The 18,238-nt window shown below is 56.9% G+C and overlaps 1 protein-coding gene across 5 annotated transcripts; it reads left to right on the forward strand.

Annotated features, from left to right (window-relative positions):
- The first annotated feature begins 1,403 nt into the window (after positions 1-1,403).
- On the forward strand, positions 1,404-17,879 carry VEGFA (vascular endothelial growth factor A). 5 transcript variants are annotated; one of them, XM_054491461.2, is made up of 8 exons: positions 1,404-2,525; positions 5,550-5,601; positions 8,642-8,838; positions 9,635-9,711; positions 10,064-10,093; positions 11,907-11,978; positions 13,145-13,276; positions 15,942-17,879. In XM_054491461.2, the coding sequence occupies exons 1-8, from the start codon at positions 2,460-2,462 to the stop codon at positions 15,961-15,963; spliced, it is 648 nt and encodes a 215-aa protein (XP_054347436.1). In that variant the 5' UTR covers positions 1,404-2,459; the 3' UTR covers positions 15,964-17,879. The 5 variants fall into 5 exon arrangements, with proteins under 5 accessions (XP_054347436.1, XP_054347437.1, XP_054347438.1 ...); XM_054491462.2 differs by having other exon boundaries at positions 11,907-11,960; XM_054491464.2 differs by lacking the exon at positions 1,404-2,525 and adding an exon at positions 3,175-3,312.
- Positions 17,880-18,238: the final 359 nt, after the last annotated feature.

Here is an 18,238-nt window from a genome sequence, read left to right on the forward strand (position 1 = left end):
CAAGAATGGGATGGGGGCCTTCGGGAGCACTTAGGGAAGATGTGGAGAGTTGGAGGAAAAGGGGGCTTGGAGGTAAGGGAGGGGACTAGGGGAAGGATAGGGGAGAAGCTATGAGCCTGGAGAAGTAGCCAAGGGATCCTGAGGGAATGGGGGAGCTGAGAAGAAACCCCCATTTCTGTTCAGAAGATGAGCTATGAGTCTGGGCTTGGGCTGATAGAAGCCTTGGCCCCTGGCCTGGTGGGAGCTCTGGGCAGCTGGCCTACAGACGTTCCTTAGTGCTGGCGGGTAGGTTTGAATCATCACGCAGGCCCTGGCCTCCACCCGCCCCCACCAGCCCCCTGGCCTCAGTTCCCTGGCAACATCTGGGGTTGGGGGGGCAGCAGGAACAAGGGCCTCTGTCTGCCCAGCTGCCTCCCCCTTTGGGTTTTGCCAGACTCCACAGTGCATACGTGGGCTCCAACAGGTCCTCTTCCCTCCCAGTCACTGACTAACCCCGGAACCACACAGCTTCCCGTTCTCAGCTCCACAAACTTGGTGCCAAATTCTTCTCCCCAGGGAAGCATCTCTGGACACTTCCCAAAGGACCCCAGTCACTCCAGCCTGTTGGCTGCCGCTCACTTTGATGTCTGCAGGCCAGATGAGGGCTCCAGATGGCACATTGTCAGAGGGACACACTGTGGCCCCTGTGCCCAGCCCTGGGCTCTCTGTACATGAAGCAACTCCAGTCCCAAATGTGTAGCCGTTTGGGAGGTCAGAAATAGGGGGTTCAGGAGCAAACTTCCCCCACCCCCTTTCCAAAGCCCATTCCCTCTTTAGCCAGAGCCGGGGTGTGCAGACGGCAGTCACTAGGGGGCGCTCGGCCACCACAGGGAAGCTGAGTGAATGGGGCGAGCAGCGTCTTCGAGAGTGAGGACGTGTGTGTCTGTGTGGGTGAGTGAGTGTGTGCGTGTGCGTGTAGGGGTTGAGGGCGTTGGAGCGGGGAGAAGGCCAGGGGCCACTCCAGGATTCCAATAGATCTGTGTGTCCCTCTCCCCACCCGTCTCTGTCCGGCTCTCCGCCTTCCCCTGCCCCCTTCAATATTCCTAGCAAAGAGGGAATGGCTCTCAGGCCCTGTCCGCACGTAACCTCACTTTCCCGCTCCCTCCTCGCCAATGCCCCGCGGGCGCGTGTCTCTGGACAGAGTTTCCGGGGGCGGACGGGTAATTTTCAGGCTGTGAACCTTGGTGGGGGTCGAGCTTTCCCTTCATTGCGGCGGGCTGCCGGCCAGGCTTCACTGGGCGTCCGCAGAGCCCGGGCCCGAGCCGCGTGTGGAGGGGCTGAGGCTCGCCTGTCCCCGCCCCCCAGGGCGGGTCGGGGGCGGGGTCCTGGCGGGGCGGAGCCAGGCCCCCCTCTTTTTTAAAGTCGGCTGGTAGCGGGGAGGATCGCGGAGGCTTGGGGCAGCCGGGTAGCTCGGAGGTCGTGGCGCTGGGGGCTAGCACCAGCGCTCTGTCGGGAGGCGCAGCGGTTAGGTGGACCGGTCAGCGGACTCACCGGCCAGGGCGCTCCGTGCTGGAATTTGATATTCATATTGATCCGGGTTTTATCCCTCTTCTTTTTTCTTAAACATTTTTTTTAAACTGTATTGTTTCCCGTTTTAATTTATTTTTGCTTGCCATTCCCCACTTGAATCGGGCCGACGGCTTGGGGAGATTGCTCTACTTCCCCAAATCACTGTGGATTTTGGAAACCAGCAGAAAGAGGAAAGAGGTAGCAAGAGCTCCAGAGAGAAGTCGAGGAAGAGAGAGACGGGGTCAGAGACAGCGCGCGGGCGTGCGAGCAGCGAGAGGGACAGGGGCAAAGTGAGTGACCTGCTTTTGGGGGTGACCGCCGGAGCGCGGCGTGAGCCCTCCCCCTTGGGATCCCGCAGCTGACCAGTCGCGCTGACGGACAGACAGACAGACACCGCCCCCAGCCCCAGCGCCCACCTCCTCCCCGGCCGGCGGCCGACAGTGGACGCGGCGGCGAGCCGCGGGCAGGGGCCGGAGCCCGCGCCCGGAGGCGGGGTGGAGGGGGTCGGGGCTCGCGGCGTCGCGCTGAAACTTTTCGTCCAACTTCTGGGCTGTTCTCGCTTCGGAGGAGCCGTGGTCCGCGCGGGGGAAGCCGAGCGGAGCGGAGCCGCGAGAAGTGCTAGCTCGGGCCGGGAGCAGCCGCAGCCGGAGGAGGGGGAGGAGGAAGAGGAGAAGGAAGAGGAGAGGGGGCCGCGGTGGCGACTCGGCGCTCGGAAGCCGGGCTCATGGACGGGTGAGGCGGCGGTGTGCGCAGACAGTGCTCCAGCCGCGCGCGCGCCCCAGGCCCTGGCCCGGGCCTCGGCCCGGGGAGGAAGAGTAGCTCGCCGAGGCGCCGAGGAGAGCGGGCCGCCCCACAGCCCGAGCCGGAGAGGGAGCGCTAGCCGCGCCGGCCCCGGTCGGGCCTCCGAAACCATGAACTTTCTGCTGTCTTGGGTGCATTGGAGCTTTGCCTTGCTGCTCTACCTCCACCATGCCAAGGTAAGCGGTCGTGCCCGGCTGGCGCCGCGGGCCGCTGCGAGCGCCTCTCCCGGCTGGGGACGTGCGTGCGAGCGCGCGCGTGGGGGCTCCGTGCCCCACGCGGGTCCATGGGCACCAGGCGTGCGGCGTCCCCCTCTGTCGTCTTAGGTGCAGGGGGAGGGGGCGCGCGCTAGGTGGGAGGGTACCCGGAGAGAGGCTCACCGCCCACGCGGGCCCTGCCCACCCACCGGAGTCACCGCACGTACGATCTGGGCCGACCAGCCGAGGGCGGGAGCCGGAGGAGGAGGCCGAGGGGGCTGGGCTTGCGTTGCCGCTGCCGGCTGAAGTTTGCTCCCGGCCGCTGGTCCCGGACGAACTGGAAGTCTGAGCAGCGGGGGCGGGAGCCAGAGACCAGCGGGCAGGGGGGTGCTCGGACCTTGGACCGCGGGAGGGCAGAGAGCGTGGAGGGGGCAGGGCGCAGGAGGGAGAGGGGGCTTGCTGTCACTGCCACTCGGTCTCTTCGGCCCTCGCCGCGAGTTTGGGAAAAGTTTTGGGGTGGATTGCTGCGGGGACCCCCCTCCCTGCTGGGCCACCTGCGCCGCGCCAACCCCGCCCGTCCCCGTTCGCGTCCCGCTCGGTGCCCGCCCTCCCCCGCCCGGCCGGGTGCGCGCGGCGCGGAGCCGATTACATCAGCCCGGGCCTGGCCGGCCGCGTGTTCCCGGAGCCTCGGCTGCCCGAATGGGGAGCCCAGAGTGGCGAGCGGCACCCCTCCCCCCGCCAGCCCTCCGCGGGAAGGTGACCTCTCGAGGTAGCCCCAGCCCGGGGATCAGGAGAACCATCCCTACCCCTTCCTACTGTCTCCAGACCCTGCCTCTGCCCAGTGCTAGGAGGAATTTCCTGACGCCCCTTCTCTTTACCCATTTCCTCTTTAGCGTGGAGAGAAGCCCCTGTCACCCCGTTTATTTTCATTTCTTTCTGCGGAGAAGATCCATCTAACCCCTTTCTGGCCCCAGAGTCCAGGGAAAGGATGATCACTGTCAGAAGTCGTGGCGCGGGAGCCCACCGGGCGCTTTGTCACATTCCACCGAAAGTCCCGACTTGGTGACAGTGTGCTTCCCTTCCCTCCCCAACAGTTCCGAGTGAGCTGTGCTTTAGCTCTCGTGGGGGTGGGTCAAGGGAGGATTTGAAGAGTCATTGCCCCACTTTACCCTTTTGGAGAAATGGCTTGAAATTTGCTGTGACACGGGCAGCATGGGAATAGTCCTTCCTGAACCCTGGAAAGGAGCTCTTGCCAGCCTTGCACACACTTTGTCCTGGTGAAAGGCAGCGCTGGAGCAGGTGTTTTTTTGGAACTCCAAACTTGCCCACCCAACTTGCTTCTGAAAGGGACTCTAAAGGGTCCCCTTCCGCTCCTCCCTGACGCCTTCCCTCAGCCAGAATTCCCTTGGAGAGGAGGCGAGAGGAAAGCCATGGACAGGGGTCGCTGCTAACACCACAAGTTCCTCAGACCCTGGCACAAAGGCCTTGGCTACAGGCCTCCAAGTAGGGAGGAGGGGGAGGAGTGGCTGCCTGGCCACAGTGTGACCTTCAGAGGCCCCCAGAGAAGGACACCTGGCCCCTGCCTGCCTAGAACCGCCCCTCCTGTGCCCCCTGGCCTTGGAAGGGGTATGAAATTTCTGTCCCCTTTCCTCCTTGGGGCCCAGGAGGAGTGGAGGGTCCAGGGAGAATATTGTCAGGGGGAAGACAGGGGGTGTCATGGGAATGGGTGAGGGGGCTGAGGTGCAGAATCCAGGGGTTCCCTGGAGGAGCCGCAGTGGTAAGCTGTCCAGCTGGAAGCCTGGTAACTGTTGTTTTCTCCAGAGGGGCTTCCTGTGACCTTGGCTGTCTCTGGGAGCAGGGCTGGGGTACCTGAGTGGGGTGCATTTGGGGTGTGTGGGAAGGAGAGGGAAAGAAAGATGGACAGTGGGACTCCCCCCTAGCAGGGTCTGGTGTTCCGTAGGCTAGAGTGCCCCTCTACTCTGCGAGTGCTGGGCGGGAGGGGAGTTGGTGAGAGCTGGAGACCCTCAGGAAGGGCTGGCAGAAGCCTTTCCTTTTGGGTACTGTCAGGTCCGCATGTCTTGGTGTGTTGACCTTCACAGCTTCTGGCGAGGGGAGGAATGATCTGGTGAGGGTGGGGAGGGTTAGGGGAGGCCTCAGGCCTAAGGCGGTGCAGGGGGCCCCCTAGGGGCTGGGCAGTGCCAAGGCATAAAAGCCTTCCCTGGTCCCTGTTGGCATTTGAAGGTGCCCAGGTGAGAGGGGCTTGGCACTTCCTCACCCTGGGAGGGAGAAGAAACCAGGGAACAGGTGGGAGTGGGAGACAGGTGAGGCTTTGGAAATCTATTGAGGCTCTGGAGAGATTTGTGTAGAGAGGAAAATGGGGTTCTCCCCCAGGGTCTCCTCCTGGGTTTTTACCCTCGAAGCAACCTGTGGGCATGCTGGGTTATTCCTAAGGACTGGAAGAGCTTGGATGGGGGAGGGTGGTTGGTGCCCTTCGGTCCTCGGCACCCCCCTCCGTCTCCAACACCAGCTCACCCTGGTATTTGTCATGTCAGCAGGAGAAGGTCACCATGTTGTTGTTCTCGCCCCCAGTCCCTCCTTCCTGCCTCAGTCCAAATTTGTCCTCCTATTTGACCTTAATACTTACCATGGCTTTGGACCAGGGAATCAGGGGGATAGTGAGAACAGGGAGAGGGAAGTGTGGGGGAGGTACAGGGGACCTCGACAGTGAAGCATTCTGGGGTTTTCCTCCTGCATTTCGAGCTCCCCAGCCCCTAACATCTGGTTAGTCTTTAACTTCCTCGGGTTCATAACCATAGCAGTCCGGGAGTGGTGGGCATATTCGGTGCCCGTGGGGACCCCCGGTTGTGTCCTGTTCGACTCAGAAGACTTGGAGAAGCCAGAGGCTGTTGGTGGGAGGGAAGTGAGGAGGGACGAGGGGCTGGGTGGCTGGGCCTGTGCACCCCAGCCCCTGCCCATGCCCATGCCTTGCTCTCTTTCTGTCCTCAGTGGTCCCAGGCTGCACCCATGGCAGAAGGAGGAGGGCAGAATCATCACGAAGGTGAGTCCCCCTGGCCCTGGATGGGGTTCCCTGTCCTCTCAGGGGATGGGTGGATGGCCTAATTCCTTTTCCTTCAGACCTGTGGGGAGGAAGGGAAATGGGCACAGGAATATAAGGATCAAGAAAGAAAGAGCTGGGCACCATGAGGTTCACCCTCAGTTTCGTGAGGACTCTCCGCTGCTCAGGTGTCTGCTAGAAGTAGGACTTGTTGCCTTTTTCTTCTGCTCTTTCCAGTAAAATTTTATTCGGAGAAGGAGTCGTGCGCACAGAGCAGGAAGACAGTGTTCAGGGATCCTAGATGTTGGAGGAAGTGTCCCTTGTCTCCCCTAGCTCCCAGGGGAGGGTGGACATTTAGTGTCATTTCCTATATAGACATGTCCCGCTTGTGGGAACTGTGACCCTTCCTGTGTGAGCTGGAGGTACAGAGGGGTCAGCCTAATGGGATCTCCCCTCCCTTCCCTGGTTTGCCTTCCTTTGGGGGTGGAGAAAACCCCACTTGACTATGTTCGGGTGCTGTGAACTTCCCTCCCAGGCCAGCAGAGGGCTGGCTGTAGCTCCCAGGCGCCCCGCCCCCCTGCCCAACCCCGAGTCCGCCTGCCTTTTGTTCCGTTGTGGTTTGGATCCTCCCATTTCTCTGGGGACACCCTGGCTTTCCCCACCACTGACTGTGGCCTGTGCTCTCCACCTCTGGGGAGGGAAGGCCCTGGGGTCTTCCTTCCCACGAGTTTCCCTGACCTAAATCTGGCGTGGCTGGGTAGTGGCCAGCAGTGGTGATGCCCAGCCTGTTCTGTCTCCTCCTTCCCCACCCCAGGAGCCCTTTCCTTGGCCTAGGACCTGGCTTCTCAGCCACTGACCGGCCCCCTGCTTCCAGTGCGCCACTTACCCCTTCCAGCTTCCCAGTGGTCTCTGGTCTGGGAGAGGCAGGACAAATGGTCTTTGTTTGCTGGAGAAATGGTTGTCTGCGATAAATAAGGAAAACCACGAAAGCCTGGTTGTTGGAGTGTATGTGTGTGCTCCCCCAGGCAGTGGAGGCCAGCCCTCCTTGGAGGGGCGGCTGCCTGATGAAGGATGCGGGTGAGGATCCCCCCCTCCACCTCCCATGGGACTTGGGGATTCATTCCAAGGGGAAGCTTTTTGGGGGAATTCCTACCCCAGGTCTTTTTACCCTCAGTTACCAACCCCTTGCCCAGGCCAGACCTTTCTGCTATCCCCTCCTGGGCCACAAGCCTGGCCCTCCTCTGTCCCAATCATGATGAAGCGGCAGTTCAAAACTTCTTGATCAGTCATCTTCTCCCCTATCGACTTGGCTTTAAAAAATGACCTTTTCAGACTTCTGGTCTTGTTCACTCTTTTTGATGATGCTTTGCCGTAACCCTTCGTGGGTAGAGAAGGATTCTGTGCCCATTGGTGGTCTGGATAAAAGAAGTAGAGACCTCACAGGAGGCAGTGGACTGGCCTGTTTCCCCAGTGTTCTTTCTGTTTTCACACCTGTGGCCTTCTCCCTACCTTCTTCCCAATCAACCTGTTGTGTACATAGTCCCCCTCGTTGTCCTTTATTCTTCTGGAAAGCAGACCTTGGAGGGAGGAGTGAGGGGGAGGCTCAGCTGTGGTCTCTGGGGGGTGGGGGTTGGGAGCTGGGGTGGAAGTCCACGAGGCATACACTTAAGATGCTTTGGTGAAGTTGTAAACTTCATATTACCCAGGCTGAAAAAAGAGCACTTGTTCCCAGGGCTGGAAATGGAAGCCAAAACACCACCTTTTCAGCCTGTTTCAGCATCTTTAGAGATCAGCCCAACCCACTTACACAGTTGAGCAGAGTTGGAGGCCTAGAGAGGGGAGGGACTGGCCCAAGGTCATACCAACTCATGGCCAGAGCCTGGGCCTCCTCACTGGCCAGGTGTTATTTCTTCCCTCTGTGTAGGGAACCTATTTCAGGGACAGGATTGCTATGTGGTAGTGGTGGTGGGGTGCGATAGGCGTGGCAGGCTGGGCCACAATTTGGAGTAGTCATGCCAGAGTCCTGCATTTATTTATTCTCAAGGGCCCCACCCCTGTGGCCCAGAATTACCCCTTCATGCTCCAGTGCACCCCTGGTCTCCCTTCAGATCAGCTTCTAGAAATGTTTCGTGGCTACAGTGGCAGCACTGTTTTTTCCATGATGCAAGCAGTTTGCCCTCTTGGGCGGGGTTATCAGTGGCTGGCAGGGCTGGCACAGCGTGTCCGCCCACTGCCACCTGTGGGTTCCAGGAGGGCCCAGCCCCTGTGCTGATGCCCACCACCTTCTCAGCTCATGTCTGGGGAAGAGGACTGGCAGGGGGAAAGGTGCCTCCTCCTGAAAGGTGCCTCCTCTGTTTTTGCCTAATATAGGCTTGGGAACACTTTGATGTCAGCTAATTCTGACTCCTTTACTTACTAGCTGTGCGGCCTTGGGGCAACTTACTTAGCCTCTTTGAGCCTCCTGTTCCCCATCTGTAAAATGGGATCTCAATAGTGTCTAATAGTACCATGTGGAGAAACTTGTGTGAGATGATAGCTGTGGACTACTGTACACAGTACCCAGGATGTAGTAAGTGCTCAATAAATAGCTGTTGGTATGGTTGATGTTATGGTAGTGGTTGTGGGGAGGACGTAGGAAACTGGAGACTAGCTTGGCAAAGCTGGCTCTTCCTCCTTTTAGGGAAAGCTTAGAGCATCCCCATGGGGTATACCCATACTCAAACTGTCCTCTGGCATCGAGGTTGGCCCAGGATTCAGTTCAGCTGTCACAGTGAGGTGGCGGGATCAGATGTGGCAGGCCATGTCCCTTGGAACTTGAGTACATCGTGTGATCTCTGGAATGAAAACAGGCCTTCACCAGTGTTGATGGTGGAAAGCTTAGGGAAGTGCTTCAAACACAGTGGGAGGGACTTAAGTTAGATTTTTGGAAGGACTTGCCTGATTCGGAAGCTCCAAAGAGTGGCATTACAGAGCTGGGTGGAGAGAGGGGCTAGCCATCTTTTGTGTCGCCCACTGGGCTCATGTGTCGTCGCCTCTCATGCAGTGGTGAAGTTCATGGATGTCTATCAGCGCAGCTACTGCCATCCAATCGAGACCCTGGTGGACATCTTCCAGGAGTACCCTGATGAGATCGAGTACATCTTCAAGCCATCCTGTGTGCCCCTGATGCGATGCGGGGGCTGCTGCAATGACGAGGGCCTGGAGTGTGTGCCCACTGAGGAGTCCAACATCACCATGCAGGTGGGCATCTTTGGGAAGTGGGGGCAGGGGGGGATAGGGAGGGGCGTAACACTTTGGGAACAGGTGGTCCCAGGTCGTTTCCTGGCTAGACTTGCCTTGTCTGGCTCCTGCCCCTGAGTTGCACAGGGGAGGTGTGGTGGGGTCTTGCCTTCTGTGGAGAAGATGCTTGCATTCCCAGCCCAGGTTCCCAGCAAGCCCCAACCATCTCCTTCTCCCTGCTGGTTGCCCCCTGGTCTCAGGAGGGGGCAGATGGATGCCTGTGTCAGGAGCCCCTCTCTCCCTCTCTTGGAGAGAGTCCTCAGTGCCCTCCCTTCTTGGGGGCTTTGTTTGGGAAGCTGGATGAGCCTGGTCCATGGAGAGTTTAAAAAGTCCTTTGGTGTTACCTGGTAATGGGGCACATCTCAGCCCAGATAGGGTGGGAGGGAGCTGTGAAACACAGGGAGGGGGTTGCTTTCGGGTATCTACTAGGAGTCAGGGTGAAGCCTAGAGAGGATGAAAGAAGGGGAGGGGATGGGGAGTGATAAGAACCTAGGATTTGAATTCCCAGCCTGGCCAACCCTTGCAGCCATGTCTTGGCCTCAAGTGGAACAAGGGCTCCTTGAGGCCAGCAGGGTTGGGGGAGTTGGGGTGGGCCTGAGCCTCTTTCTTGCTAGAGCTCTTGGTCCTCCCTGCCTCCACCACCCATCCCTGCTCTGCAGAACCCCTGGGTGCTGAGTGGCAGGAGCCCCAGGGTTGTCTCTTCTGGGTATGGCTGGCTGGGTCACTAACCTCTGTGATCTGCTTCCTTCCCTTCCAGATTATGCGGATCAAACCTCACCAAGGCCAGCACATAGGAGAGATGAGCTTCCTACAGCACAACAAATGTGAATGCAGGTGAGGATGTAGTCACGGATTCATTATCAGCAAGTGGCTGCAGGATGCCTGATCTGTGCCAGGGTTAAGCATGCTGTACTTTTTAGCCCCCGTCCAGCTTCTGGCTATGTGACCTTTGGCATTTTACTTCAATGTGCCTCAGTTTCTACATCTGTAAAATGGGCACAATAGTAGTACACTTCATAGCATTTTTATAAGGGTTAAACAAGTTATATATGAAAAGATTAAAACAGTGTTGCTCCATAATAAATGCTGTTTTTACTGTGATTATTATTGTTGTTATCCCTATCATTATCATCACCATCTTAACCCTTCTCTGTTTTGTTCTTTTCTCTCTCCCTACCCATTGCAGACCAAAGAAAGATAGAGCAAGACAAGAAAAGTAAGTGGCCCTGACTTCAGCACTTCTCCCTCTCCATGGCCGGTTGTCTTGGTTTGGGGCTCTTGGCTACCTCTGTTGGGGGCTCCCATCGCCTCCCTGGGTCAGGGACTTGGTCTTGTGGGGGATTTGTGGTGGCAGCAACAATGGGATGGAGCCAACTCCAGGATGATGGCTCTAGGGCTAGTGAGAAAACATAGCCAGGAGCCTGGCACTTCCTTTGGAAGGGACAATGCCTTCTGGGTCTCCAGATCATTCCTGGCCAGGACATGCTGTTTCGGTGTGTCAGGGGGCACTGTGGACACTGGCTCACTGGCTCGATCTAGGGCACCCACAGTGGGGAGAGGGAGTGGGTGGCAGAGAGGCCAGCTGTTGTGTGTCAGAGGAAATGGCCTCTTTTGGTGGCTGCTGTGATGGTGCAGTTGGATGCGAGGCCGGCTGGAGGGTGGTTTCTCAGTGCATGCCCTCCTGTAGGCGGCAGGCGGCAGACACACAGCCCTCTTGGCCAGGGTGAAAAAGTTGAATGTTGGTCATTTTCAGAGGCTCGTGAGTGCTCCGTGTTAAGGGGCGGGTAGGATGGGGCGGGGGACAAGGTCTGGCGGCAGTAACCCTTCAAGACAGGGTGGGTGGCTGGCATCGGCAAGAGCTTGCAGGGAAAGAGAGACTGAGAGAGAGCACCTGTGCCCTGCCCTTTCCCCCACATCATCTTGTCTGCCTCCAGTGCTGTGGGGACATTGAAGCCCCCCCAGGCCTCAACCCCTTGCCTGTTCCCTCAGCCCCCAGCTTCCAGAGCGAGAGGATGCGGAAACCTTCCTTCCACCCTTTGGTGCTTTCTCCTAAGGGGGACAGACTTGCCCTCTCTGGTCCCTTCTCCCCCTCCTGCCTTCCCTGTGACAGACATTCTGAGGTGTGTTCTCTTGGGCCTGGCAGTCATGGTGAGCGCTGGTTCTCTTGAAGGGGACAGGCTACAGCCTGCCCCCCTTCCCGTTTCCCCAAATGACTGCTCTGCCACGGGGAGAGTAGGGGGCTCGCCTGGGCTCGGAAGAGTGTCTGGAGATGGTGTAGCAGGCTTTGACAGGCTGGGGAGAGAACTCCCTGCCAAGTACCGCCCAAGCCCCTCCTCCCCAGCCCTCCTTAACTCCCACCCCACCCTGCTGCCTGCCCGGGGCTCCAGGACACCCAGCCCTGCCTCCCAGTCCAGGTCGTGCTGAGCAGGCTGGTGTTGCTCTTGGTTCTGTGCCAGCTCGCAAGGTAGCTGCTTCCCCCACACCGGGATTCCCAGAGGTTCTGTCGCAGTTGGAAATGAAGGCAGAAGGTGCCTGACACACAGCCTTCCCTCCCACTCCTGCTCCCCATCCAGGCAGGTCTCTGACCTTCTCCCCAAAGTCTGGCCTACCTTTTATCACCCCCTGACCTTCAGGGTCAGACTTGGACAGGGCTGCTGGGCAAAGAGCCTTCCCTCGGGCTTAGCCCCCTGCCGGGGACTGGGAGCCACTGTGAGTGTGGAGACCTTTGGGTCCTGTGCCCTCCACCCAGTCTCGGCTTCCCACCAAAGCCTTGTCAGGGGCTGGGTTTGCCATCCCAGGGTGGGCAGCGTGAGGAGAAGAAAGAGCCATCGCGTGCTTGCTGCCCAGACACGCCTGTGCGTGCCCGCGCATGCCTCCCCAGAGACCACCTGCCTCCTGACACTTCCTCCAGGAAGCGGCCCTGTGTGGCTTTGCTTTGGTCGTTCCCCCATCCCTGCCCTCCTTATCACTTCTTTTACTCCCCCCCACCGCCCCCGCTCTCTCTCTGTCTCTGTTTTTTTATTTTCCAGAAAATCAGTTCGAGGAAAGGGAAAGGGGCAAAAACGAAAGCGCAAGAAATCCCGGTATAAGTCCTGGAGCGTGTACGTTGGTGCCCGCTGCTGTCTAATGCCCTGGAGCCTCCCTGGCCCCCAGTCCAACCTCCGCCTGCCATTCCCTGTAACCCTGCCTCCCTCTCCTGGTCCCTCCCTGGCTCTCATCCCCCTGGCCCGTGTCTCTCTCTCACTCTCACTCCACTAATTGGCACCAACGGGTAGATTTGGTGGTGGCATTGCTGGTCCAGGGTTGGGGTGAATGGGGGTGCCGACTTGGCCTGGAGGATTAAGGGAGGGGACTCTGGCTTGGCTGGGCACCGATTTTCTCTCACCCACTGGGCACTGGTGGTGGGCCCATGTTGGCACAGGTGCCTGCTCACCCAACTGGTTTCCATTGCTCTAGGCTTCTGCACTCGTCTGGAAGCTGAGGGTGGTGGGGAGGGCAGACATGGCCCAAGAAGGGCTGTGAATGACTGGAGGCAGTTTGTTGAATGACTCCTCGGCTGAAGGAGGAGCTTGGGTGGGATCAGACACCATGTGGCGGCCTCCCTTCATCTGGTGGAAGTGCCCTGGCTCCTCACGGAGTTGGGGCCTCTGGAGGGGAGCCCCCTATTCCAGCCCAACCCATGGCACCCACAGAGGCCTCCTTGCAGGGCAGCCTCTTCCTCTGGGTTGGAGGCTATGGTGGGCCCTGCCCTGGGCCCTCTGGCCACCAGCGGCCTGGCCTGTGGACACTGCCTCTGGGCTTAGCCTCCCGTCACACCCTACTTTAGCCCACCTTGGTGGAAGGGCCTGGACATGAGCCTTGCACAGGGAGAAGGTGGCCCCTGCCATCTCAGTGGCCCCTGATTGCCATCCCCAGCAGGTGAAGAGTCAAGGCATGCTCCGATGGGGGCAACAGCAGTTGGGTCCCTGTGGCCTGAGACTCACCCTTGTCTCCCAGAGACACAGCATTGCCCCTTATGGCAGCCTCTCCCTGCACTCTCTGCCCGTCTGTGCCCGCCTCTTCCTGCGGCAGGTGTCCTAGCCAGTGCTGCCTCTTTCCGCCGCTCTCTCTGTCTTTTGCTGTAGCGCTCGGATCCTTCCAGGGCCTGGGGGCTGACCAGCTGGGTGGGGGTGCAGCTGCGGACATGTCGGGGTGTTGCATGGTGATTTTTTTTCTCTCTCTCTGCTGATGCTCTAGCTTAGATGTCTTTCCTTTTGCCTTTTTGCAGTCCCTGTGGGCCTTGCTCAGAGCGGAGAAAGCATTTGTTTGTACAAGATCCGCAGACGTGTAAATGTTCCTGCAAAAACACAGACTCGCGTTGCAAGGCGAGGCAGCTTGAGTTAAACGAACGTACTTGCAGGTTGGTTCCCAGAGGGCAAGCAAGTCAGAGAGGGGCATCACACAGAGATGGGGAGAGAGAGAGAGAGAAAGAGAGCGAGCGAGCGAGCGAGCGAGAGAGCGCCTGAGAGGGGCCAGCTGCTTGCTCAGTTTCTAGCTGCCTGCCTGGTGACTGCTGCCTTCTCTGCTTTTAAGGCCCCTGTGGTGGGCTGCAGGCACTGGTTCAGCCTGGCAGGGCCTATTCCGAGGTTGCCCTGGTTGCCTGAGTGGTAGGCTGGTGTGGCTTAGTGTGGTGGTGTGGACGCAAGCTGTGTGTTGTGTCCTGTGGTCCTTCTGCTCGTAGTGGCTGTTGGTCCTGATGTTATTACTACCTCTGGTAGTAATGCTGAGAAGCTGAAAGCCGATTCCAGGTGTGGACAATGTCAACAAAGCACAGACGCTCTCACTGGGGCCTTGCCTCAGCCCTTTGAAGTCTGCATGGCTGGGCTTCTCACTCACTCAGTGTTTCTTGATGGGGGAAGGGATTGAGTCTCCCACTTCAGACTGGGTCTTCCTGAGGAAAGGGCTGTGTCTCGCCACTCAGACTGGGGCTCCCTGAGGATAGGGCTGTGTCTCCCCCCTCAGACTGGGGCTCCCTGAGGATAGGGCTGTGTCTGCCCGCTCAGACTGGGGCTCCCTGAGGATAGGGCTGTCTCCCCGCTCAGACTGGGGCTCCCTCAGGCCAGGGCTATGTCTCCCCGCTCAGACTGGGGCTCCCTCAGGCCAGGGCTGTGTCTCCCCGCTCAGACTGGGGCTCCCTGAGGACAGGGCTATGTCTCCCCCATCAGACTGGGGCTCTCTGAGGACAGGGCTATGTCTCCCCCATCAGACTGGGGCTCCCTGAGGACGGGGCTATGTCTCCCCCTCAGACTGGGGCTCTCTGAGGGCAAGGGCTCTGGCTGTTGGTTTAGGATGCGGCAGTTTTGCCTACACACTGAAGGAGCTGTAGCATCCGAGAATACTAGATACCTTTAATCCTCCACCAGTCATGGTGACAACCCCAAGCAGCCCACACATTTTCAAGTGCCCCCAGGATGCGTGGAGGGAGGGGTCTGTGCCCATTCTCCTGACATTAGACTGTGAGCTCCGTAAGCCCAGGCCTGGTTTACCTACCTTTGTGAGCCCCGGGCATCTGTACCTCTGTCCCTTGTCCATACTGGGGACCAAGGAAGTGTCAAGTGCATGAGTGAATGCGTGACTCAGTTCAGGGGGTGAGGTCAGGAGCACAGGGCCGGGACAGGTGGCTGGCAATCTTTTAATACCTTAGCCTGTGTTCTTTACACCAACTTGGCCTGTGCTCAGAGAGAGGGAGGCCCTGGGGGTCAGGGTAAGCTTCACTCAGGGAGGCAAGACTTTGTGGGGATTTCCTAGACAGGGCCAAGGCACCCCCAGCTCGCCCTGAGGCTGCGTTAGGGAAGTCCTTGGAGTGTCTCCCCTCCCCCAGCAATGTTCTTGTGGCTTGTGGGTGCTCAGGGGATGCTGGGAACCAGGCCTGGGTAGTTGGTGTGGGGTGCTGTCTGTCTTGGCCCTATGTGAAACCAACAGGGTATATATTAGTGCTGGGGGTGGGGGCTCTGCCTAGTTTCAGGGCTGGATGAGGGGAGTCTCAGTTCCCCAGGGGTCCTTGGGAAAGATAAGGGACTTGACATTTTAGGGTTTTTAGGTGATTATTCTGCTGATGGGGGTTTGTGTGAAGTGACCTGGGAGCTAACTGAAGTTACTCTAACCTCCCAATACCTTTACCCAACCCCCAAGCTGGCTGTATCTGGGAATATCAGTTTCCAAAATTGGAGGCTTAGGACTCCATTTCCGGGCTTCCCAGAAGGGTAGGGCCTGTTCTGCCTCCTCCTCACAATCACCCAGGGGCAGGGGCATGCTGAGAAAGTTCTTGGAGGCCCCCTTTGCTTCAGCTGGAGTAGTGAAGCTGCCGAATTGTCTCTCCCCATCCTAAGTGAAGCAGCATATTTGAAAGGAAAGACAACCTGTTACCTGGGCCTACAACCTCCAGGAAGCTCAAGAGAGATGAGGCCTACAGCCACACTGGGAGGGGACATGGGGAATGGAGATGTTCCCTCACCTTCCTGGGGCCTCCTGCTCTACGCTACCCCCTCGGGAGCCTCCTGTCCCCAGGGCAGGCCCTTGCCGTTGTTGGCCACCCGGCCAAGCCTCTCTGCCTCAGGCGTTCTCCCAGATGATCTGCCCACTCTCTTCCCCACACCAGCCCCTATAGACTGAACTGAAAAACCTCCTCAGCAGGGAGCCTCTTCTGATTAACTTCATCCAGCTCTGGTCACCCATCAGCTCTTAAAATGTCAAGTGGGGACTGTTCTTTGGTATCCGTTCATTTGTTGCTTTGTAAAGTGTTCCCATGTCCTTGTCTTGTCTCAAGTAGATTGCAAGCTCAGGAGGGTAGACTGGGAGCCCCTGAGTGGAGCTGCTGCTCAGGCCGGGGCTTCCTGACGGCAGGGCTGGGGCTGTTCTCACACTGGGGCTTTCTGCCCCAGGACCGCACCTTCCTGTCCTCTCTGCTCTTATGGTGCCGGAGGCTGCAGTGACCCAGGGGCCCCCAGGAATGGGGAGGCCGCCTGCCTCATCGCCAGGCCTCCTCACTTGGCCCTAACCCAGCCTTTGTTTTCCATTTCCCTCAGATGTGACAAGCCGAGGCGGTGAGCCGGGCAGGAGGAAGGAGCCTCCCTCAGGGTTTCGGGAACCAGATCTCTCACCAGGAAAGACTGATACAGAACGATCGATACAGAAACCACGCTGCCGCCACCACACCATCACCATCGACAACAGTCCTTAATCCAGAAACCTGAAATGAAGGAAGAGGAGACTCTGCGCAGAGCACTTTGGGTCCGGAGGGCGAGACTCCGGCAGAAGCATTCCCGGGCGGGTGACCCAGCACGGTCCCTCTTGGAATTGGATTCGCCATTTTATTTTTCTTGCTGCTAAATCACCGAGCCCGGAAGATTAGAGAGTTTTATTTCTGGGATTCCTGTAGACACACCCACCCACATACATACATTTATATATATATATTATATATATATAAAAATAAATATCTATATTTTATATATATAAAATATATATATTCTTTTTTTAAATTAACAGTGCTAATGTTATTGGTGTCTTCACTGGATGTATTTGACTGCTGTGGACTTGAGTTGGGAGGGGAATGTTCCCACTCAGATCCTGACAGGGAAGAGGAGGAGACGAGAGACTCTGGCATGATCTTTTTTTTTGTCCCACTTGGTGGGGCCAGGGTCCTCTCCCCTGCCCAGGAATGTGCAAGGCCAGGGCATGGGGGCAAATATGACCCACTTTTGGGAACACTGACAAACCCAGCCCTGGCGCTGAGCCTCTACCCCAGGTCAGACGGACAGAAAGACAGATGACAGGTACAGGGATGAGGACACTGGCTCTGACTAGGAGTTTGGGGAGCTTCAGGACATTGCTGTGCTTTGGGGATTCCCTCCACATGCTGCATGCGCATCTCGCCCCCAGCGGCACTGCCTGGAAGATTCAGGAGCCTGGGCGGCCTTCACTTATCCTCACCTGCTTCTGAGTTGCCCAGGAGGCCACTGGCAGATGTCCCGGCGAAGAGAAGAGACACATTGTTGGAAGAAGCAGCCCATGACAGCTCCCCTTCCTGGGACTCACCCTCATCCTCTTCCTGCTCCCCTTCCTGGGGTGCAGCCTGAAAGGACCTATGTCCTCACACCATTGAAACCACTAGTTCTGTCCCCCCAGGAGACCTGGTTGTGTGTGTGTGAGTGGTTGACCTTCCTCCAACCCCTGGTCCTTCCCTTCCCTTCCCGAGGCACAGAGAGACAGGGCAGGATCCACGTGCCCATTGTGGAGGCAGAGAAAAGAGAAAGTGTTTTATATACGGTACTTATTTAATATCCCTTTTTAATTAGAAATTAAAACAGTTAATTTAATTAAAGAGTAGGGTTTTTTTCAGTATTCTTGGTTAATATTTAATTTCAACTATTTATGAGATGTATCTTTTGCTCTCTCTCGCTCTCTTATTTGTACTGGTTTTTGTATATAAAATTCATGTTTCCAATCTCTCTCTCCCTGATCGGTGACAGTCACTAGCTTATCTTGAACAGATATTTAATTTTGCTAACACTCAGCTCTGCCCTCCCTGATCCCCTGGCTCCCCAGCACACATTCCTTTGAAATAAGGTTTCAATATACATCTACATACTATATATATATTTGGCAACTTGTATTTGTGTGTATATATATATATATGTTTATGTATATATGTGATTCTGATAAAATAGACATTGCTATTCTGTTTTTTATATGTAAAAACAAAACAAGAAAAAATAGAGAATTCTACATACTAAATCTCTCTCCTTTTTTAATTTTAATATTTGTTATCATTTATTTATTGGTGCTACTGTTTATCCGTAATAATTGTGGGGAAAAGATATTAACATCACGTCTTTGTCTCTAGTGCAGTTTTTCGAGATATTCCGTAGTACATATTTATTTTTAAACAACGACAAAGAAATACAGATATATCTTAAAAAAAAAAAGCATTTTGTATTAAAGAATTTAATTCTGATCTCAAAGCTCCTCTTGGTTTCTCCTTCTCCATTGAATCCTTGCTCTAGACTTCCTCCCGCCCCCTTTCCCTCTTCCTTTGGGGAACATGGCATTTGTCTTGGGTCTGGGAAAGGTATGTCTAATGTGTAGGATATGGGGTGACCCACCTTCTTGTGCTGGGGGCAAAGTCCTTCCATTTTGGCTGTGCTGGTCCTGGGGGAACCCATCCATCCTGTCTTGATATAGAAGGTGGGAAGCTCTGGGAATGGGTGGAGGGGGAGAAACAGCTTAGGAGCCAAGGGCCCTTGCAATTGGTAGTGCTGCCTTCAGGAATTAGATGATCCAGGCCCCTGTCCCTTAGCCAGGGAAAGAACTAGCCATGTCT

The sequence above is a fragment of the Pongo pygmaeus genome, chromosome 5 (genome assembly GCF_028885625.2).
Source record: "Pongo pygmaeus isolate AG05252 chromosome 5, NHGRI_mPonPyg2-v2.0_pri, whole genome shotgun sequence".
In the NCBI taxonomy this organism is placed as follows: Eukaryota; Metazoa; Chordata; class Mammalia; order Primates; family Hominidae; genus Pongo; species Pongo pygmaeus.